At 47.6% G+C, this 7,263-nt stretch overlaps 1 protein-coding gene across 1 annotated transcript; it reads left to right on the plus strand.

Moving 5' to 3' along the window:
• Positions 1–395: 395 nt before the first annotated feature.
• On the plus strand, positions 396–6,796 carry KCNV2 (potassium voltage-gated channel modifier subfamily V member 2). Its single transcript, XM_044446206.1, has 2 exons — positions 396–1,706; positions 6,515–6,796. Exons 1-2 carry the CDS (start codon positions 396–398, stop codon positions 6,794–6,796), a joined length of 1,593 nt encoding a protein of 530 aa, XP_044302141.1.
• The last annotated feature ends 467 nt before the right edge of the window (positions 6,797–7,263 follow it).

Here is a 7,263-nt window from a genome sequence, read left to right on the forward strand (position 1 = left end):
GCTTTTTATTTTTGACTGATTATCCACAGATTTCTGGATCCATAATCATTCACGTCACAGACGGAGGGAGCCGAAGCTGAAACAGGATAATAGCCTTTAAATCCCCTCCTCTAAGCGCTCAGATCTTCCCTGTCAGCAAGATTAAAGCGGTCAACAGCAGCCCCCATGTGTCTGCGTCCCACACTGAGTTTTAAGAACAACTGGAGCTGGTGGCTGGTAGGCAGCGAAATGTGAGGCTGCGCTGGTGCCGGATGCTTCAGCCGGGAGGGGAAGCCAGAGCAGCAAGAAACGCTCAGTGGTGGCAGGACGGAGAGTTGCACCCATCTGGCCAGAAAGGGAACGTGTGGAATTTTAAGCCAAGAAGACAACTCCATCCCTCAGATTATAAAGCAGGAATGCAGGACTCTACCCTGGAATCGCTTGGGCAATGCCAAGGAATGGTACGTACAAGCACACAGACAGGAGGGTTGGGTGCTGCTAACTGGGGACCCCAGGAGATGGAGGACTTCTACTGCTTGGACGAGGACAAGGAAGGGGAGGAAGAAGAAGAGCAGAGCAGCCTTCCTTCCACGTTCCCCTTCAGCCCAGTGTTCCCTTCTCGAGGTGCTGCTGCGGCTTCCTCCTCTTTGCTCAACATCAACGTTGGTGGCCGAAGCTACCGCCTCACCTACCAGGCGGTGGCCATCTACCCCACCACTCGGTTGGGGCGCTTGGCCACATCCACAGACCGGCGACGCCAGCTAGGCCTGTGTGACGATTACGCCGCGCAGGGCGACGAGTACTTCTTCGACCGCGACCCCACCGTCTTCCAGCTAGTCTACAACTTCTATGCCTCCGGCGTGCTGCAGGTGCGGGATGAGCTGTGCCCGCGCAGCTTCTTGGAGGAGCTGAGCTACTGGGGGGTACGGCTCAAATACACCCCCCGCTGCTGCCGCATCTGCTTTGAGGAGAGGCGGGACGAGCTGAATGAGCAGCTGAAGGTGCAGCAGGAGCTCCGGGCCCAGGCGGCGGCTCAGGAGAGCGAGTACCTCTTCCGCCACATGCGGTACGCGTCGCAGCGCTGGCGCCTCTGGAACCTCATGGAGAAGCCCTTCTCCTCCACCACGGCGAAGGCCATGGGGGTGGCCTCCAGCTTCTTCGTCCTCATCTCCGTGGTGGCGTTAGCTCTCAACACCGTGGAGGAGCTGCAGCACAGGGACAAAGCCAGCGGAGAGATGCGGCCCATGCTGGAGCACGTGGAGACCTTCTGCATCGCCTTCTTCACCCTGGAGTACGTGCTGCGCCTGATCTCCACCCCGGACCTGCGTCGCTTTGCTAGCAGTGCCCTCAATGCCGTGGACCTGATTGCCATCCTGCCCCTCTACCTCCAGCTCCTTCTGGAACATTTTGTGGACGAGGACCAGCCCCGGGGACAAGGCTCCCAACATGAGCATGACATTGAGAAAGTGGGGAGAGTGGGGAAAGTCGGGCAGGTGCTGCGCATCATGCGCCTCATGCGCATTTTCCGCATCCTCAAGTTGGCCCGCCACTCCACCGGGCTGAGAGCCTTTGGCTTCACTCTGCGCCAGTGCTACCAGCAGGTGGGCTGCCTCTTGCTCTTCATTGCCCTGGCCATCTTTGCCTTCTCTGCCATGGTTTACACGGTGGAGCATGATGTCTCTAGCACCAACTTCACCAGCATGCCCCACGCCTGGTGGTGGGCTGCCGTAAGTACCTATTTTCCTACTCGATATTCCTGCCTGCCTTCTGCCCTTTTGCTCAGGACCGCTGGCTGCTTGGGAAGCGGCAGGGTACACCCAGATTTCTGAACATCTGTTCTGAGTGCGGCATGGACCGATGCACACACCCCTCAGCTGGAAGCTTTAGCACATCAGTTTCAGAAGATCAGTCTATAATCAGAGACGCTGAGCCTGAGCTGGGTGGCTATTTGTAGGTATGTTCTGCACAGGCTTCCCGCTGCTGCTCGCTGAGAAAGGAGGGGAGGGGAAGGGGAAGGTGCTCCCACGCCCACAGTGCAAGCCTTAACGCTGCAGTGACATCTGCGCGCCTGCTAGCTGCTAGCTGCCAGCACTTTACACCAGGAACAGAGTTGGGGGGAGGGATCCTTTTCTTCCACAGGGCTATTCATAAAAGTTGATGTACCAGATGATTTGTTGACACAATAAAAGGGGGCTCAGAATAGTTCACTCAGCAGGTAAAATGTAAAGATGAGGCTGGGTACCTGCATAGCCATCTGTGCATTTGGAAGACAGGTGGATAAGACAGGTGTCCTTCAGGGGACCTTCCAGACAGCTACAAAAGAGGGTAAAATGACATTTTGTTTTATTTATATCGAGCCTGGACAAAAATAACAAAACAGGGTAGGATCACCTGACTCATCTGATCATAACAGAGCTTATAATTTATAGGCATGAACATATTAATGAATGTGTTATAAGTCACCAGTGAATGGAAAAAATGTTGCATACTGCCTCGTGCAGTTGGATGAATAAGGAGAACCTGGATAAGCAGCACACGCAGGCAGTTCCCAGAGTGTCGCCCTGGCTGAGAGTTTCTACAAACAGAGGCACGTAGACAGATGCATTCAAGGCAGTTACAGGCAGAGAAAATGCTGTAGTTCAGCCCAGTCACTCCTGATGCCCTCCAGAAATGCTAGTGGACAATTTCCATCTCCCCAGGTGATGCTGGCTAGGCATGATACTAGTTGTCGCCCAGTCCAACCCACTTGCAAGGCCCTACAGTGGAAGGGACTGAGCTGCAGAGCACACTGCAGAAGCGGATGGGGCCACAGCATAGCAGGGGTTTTTGCTGCTTTTCCCCCTCGTGGGCCACAGCAGGAGGGAACCATGACACTGATAGCTGCTGCTTCTAACACAGTCATAGGAACACACGCCCCTCCAAATGTCGTTGGACAGCAGCTCCCATAAACCCTAGCCAACTTAGCCAATGACGAGGAGCGATGGGTGTTGCTGTCCAGCCACACATTCCTGCTTGCTTGCTTGCTTGCTAGTGGGTTAGCTGATCTTGTTCGGGAAGTAGTACATGTGAATACACAACAGGAGCTGTAGACACCCTTGTAGTGGGAGCTACTCCTGCGCTAGATGGTGGGGGGGGCAGGTTGTGGCTAGCTATTCTTCCTACAGTAATCCTCCTAGTCTGCCTGGGCTAGCAGCACTTGGCATGGTGACCGTCCTAAACACGGAATCGAGGAGTACGCAGTGGCTGTGACTGAGAAGCCACAGAAAGCCTGTTCCTTTGGAAGCACCCTGTTTCCCTTCGATTGCCCGCTGCCCCCACTGATTCCAGCCACACAGAAAAGACCTCTCATGGATTCTGCACATGATCACAACTCCCTTTACATGCTCCCAGAGGGCCACAGCACCACCTCCCTGTGGTGCAGTCCCACCCAGCTGTCTAGCAGAAAACCACGGGTGAAACCAGGAGGTCGAGTCCTTCCCACCTGATTTTCACCTTCCTGGATCAGATGAGAAAGACCAAAGAACCATCACCACATCCTTGTGGCTTTGACGTTTACATACACAGTGTATCTGATGGGTTCCTGGGGTAAATAATGCAATGGCCTCCGGATATTTTGAATGACAAAATATATTGGCCATGCTGGCTGGGAATAACGGGAGTTGTGTTCCAAAATATCTGGGGAGATAGCAGTTTGCCCTCTCCATGCACCCTGGGGAAGTAGCTATGGTATCACGACAGGTACAAGCCAAGTAGGCCCAAAATGCAACACGTTCAGAATTCTTGATCATTGTTCTTTAGAAGCAGAAGAGAAGCTCCCCTCCCACCCCAAATTTCCGCACACAAAATAAGAAAACACATCCGTGAAAATTCCATTCCAAAGCATGTTCCACTGTCACGGCCAAAATAGGCACTACTTCAAATTTGCCTAGCTGCTATATTGTTATTTTTACTCTTAGCATATGATCTGGATCTTAAAGGCCCCCCTCCCCCCCCCTTGGGCTAGGCTCTTAGACCCTGTACCTACTCTAGAGTAAAAACAGGGCTGTTTCTGCTAAATGCACATTTGTCTGCTTTGGCCCTCAGTAGCCCTCTCATCCTGATGTTTATTTCGGGAGATATTCTTCTTGCGTGAACATTCAATTCCAGTGAGTTAATTTCCATCAGGCCACAAACTAATCCCACCAAATGCGCCAGGTGCGCCCTACAAATAAGCTTGCCCGTTGCGGCTCAGAGAGCCCGCCTTATGTTTCATGCATCTGAAACGTCAGGCTCCTTAAAAAAATAGTAACCGTGGCAAGGAGGAGGAGGAAGAGGAGGTGGAGGAGAGGACTCCGGCACACATGACTGCCTTTCCAATGGACGGGCCATTGCTAAACCAGCCATGGGTGCTGGCTGACAGGGAACAGCCTGAAGCTCTGTTTTAGGCATTTCTCTTGCTGTTTTCTTAACATCATTCATAATAATGCCTCAGAACTGGCGCTGGTCACCTTTACGAGATAAATTGGGCAGAAACACAGGAGAAGAGAAGCATTATTCTTCAGAAAAAGCACATGATCTACTTGGCTGCCAAACTTGCACCAAGGCAGCAAAGGGGGATGCTGTTCTAACCAAGACCCCACGTTCCAATCCTCTGCCAGCTCTGGCCTACCTCCTACCCCGCTCTAAATTTCTTCTAGGGAAGCATGCTGTGCACAAGTTCATGTCCAGGCAGAAGAGGCTTGAAATTAAGCTAGACAGTCATGCTGTTAGTTTCTGTCCTCTCTCTCTCTCTCTCATACACTCTCTCTCACACACATTCCTTTACTAAGTAGCAATAGCATCAGCTGCTCAACTACCCTTCCCTGATAAGACTGTACTTTAAGCTAGACAGTATAGCAGAATGTAGGAGGAAAAGCAGAGTCTGTACTGACAGTCTGCAAAAGGTGATGCATAACTGTATTGTTCACCTTCAAATGAGAGAACTGATAAATTAAATTTTGGATTAAATTGCCTTAGGAAATATCAACACGTTTTTCAGTTTTATGGAACTCTTTTTCAGGTTAAAAAAATAGTTTTCAAATGTCAAAAGAATTCCTTCTTTTAAAAAAGCACCCCAGCTGTAACTTGATCTTACTGTTTTGAGTAAACAGTGAGGAATGGCACCATGATTAATATAATATTTCCACAGACATCCAGGGTATCATTTGAGCAGTCCTATTGCTTAGGAACAACCCCCAGTGCTGAATATGTTTTATGACTCTTCGCTTGTAATTTCATTTGTTGCTTCCACAGCCCCAAAGTTACAGATCTCTTTAGATTCAGATTCCTTAAGTCTCTCCAGGCTGGTTCATGCACAATGTCTTTGCAAAAGTTACATCAAAGCACAAAAATCATAAATAAGTTGTCATTTTGGAAAAAAACACAAACCCATTCATTTAGTGTGTGTTGAGAAGTTGTGACCACACAATGAAATATACATGTGCATTCATTGTCCATTAGAGTGTACATGCATCTAACCAAATATTATTTATTTATTTATTTATTTAAAACATTTCTATGCCGCCCCCATTGCAACAAAGCCTCGGGGCGGCTCACATTGCATTTGAAACAGCAGTGGAAATGCTGACAATGAATGCTAGGAATGCAACACTAATTGCTTTAACTGTGTACATAGAAACTATTTTTTTCTCCCTTTCCATTGTTACCCTAGAGTGAACTCAGGGAACTTCATCTGGATAGGGACCAAGTGTAAAGCCTACATGGCATTTAAGATACGGATTGGAGACCCTGTACCTACTGCAGAAAAGAAAAGGAAAAACATACCTGCTAAGGACAGATTTAAAATAATGTCTGTTTTGGGCCTTAGAAAGGAACTTTGGATATGTGATCTGTGCAGGAAAAAATCTAAAGAAAAGGGAAACATTATATAGGCACTGTGACCATCTTGAGAACCCACCCATCAGACAGACACCAGAGAGACAACAAGAGTGGACCCCTTCAAGAACATACGGGTTCTGAACAGTTAGACTCAGTGATTCTAGGTGGCAGGACTAACATGTAAAGAGATATACTAGATAAGCCAAAGGCTTATCTTACAGTGACCAACCTGAGCCCCAAGACAGCAGCTGAGCAGAGTGGCCAGCAAGTGGGAGAAAGAGCCCTCTTGCCCCTAATAGTTTTATTCTACCTATTTATTGTAAGCCGTCCTGAGACGTTTGTAGGGGACAGGATAGAAAAGCTTTTAATCAATCAATCGATCAATCAATCATTCAATAAAAATAATACAGGTAATGTTCAGCCATCAGAACTGGTAACCATGGATGGCCTAAAACACCACAAATTGGTCTACTCCTCTTTTAATGCCATCAATGGCTTTAAGGTTATACCACCTTAATGCAAGGCAGAACCTTAGTGAGACCACTGGGTGGACGACAGTTCTATGCGTCAATGTACAAAATAGCAATTTAACAGAAGTCTAAATGATCCAATTCTTCTTAGCAAAAAGTGCTGGTTTTGATGTTCTGACTTAGTGCTTTAATTTTTATTTGCTTAAAAGGTTAGCATTTCTACAGTAGGATATGGGGACATGTGTCCAGAAACCCATCTTGGACGACTGTTCGCCTTTCTCTGTATCGCTTTTGGAATAATACTGAACGGTATGCCCATCTCTGTCCTCTACAATAAATTCTCTGACTATTACATCAAGCTGAAAGCATATGAGTACACAGCTATAAGGAAGGAAAGAGGGAAAGTGGATTTTACACGACGAGCCATGAAGAAGATGTCTGAATGCTGTGGAAATAGGCAAGCACAATTACCAAGGCACAGACACAATTAATACTCCAGAAAGAAATGAGAGTGCAAAGGGGAGAGATCAAGAGATCATTTGGACCGGTATACAAAGTCACTGGGTTAAAGCTAAGAATGGATGAAAGGTATCATTTAAATCGAACTTTCTTTAAAAAAAAGAGTTATAGAAGTAGATCTTATGATTATTTTGTCTGATGGAAGTTCCAGCTAACATCCAAGCAAAATCAACTATGTACTTAGATTGTGATCCAACTATCAATTTCAAGAAGGATTTATGAAGAAATGGAATATAATGTAATGCCACATGTTTGGTTTTCAAATACAGTGCTACCACAAATGTAAACACAAACAATATCACTTATTTTCTGCATATTTACTGATGTACTGATATGATGGATATTGCCTCAAAATCAGAATTGTAGTGGCCTGCAAGCAAAAAAATACTTGTGACTTGTTACTGAATTTACTTGCAGTCTTGAGACTTGCAAAGAGGAG

This window comes from Varanus komodoensis, unplaced genomic scaffold (genome assembly GCF_004798865.1).
Source record: "Varanus komodoensis strain SLA01 unplaced genomic scaffold, ASM479886v1 scaffold5, whole genome shotgun sequence".
NCBI classification, from domain to species: Eukaryota; Metazoa; Chordata; class Lepidosauria; order Squamata; family Varanidae; genus Varanus; species Varanus komodoensis.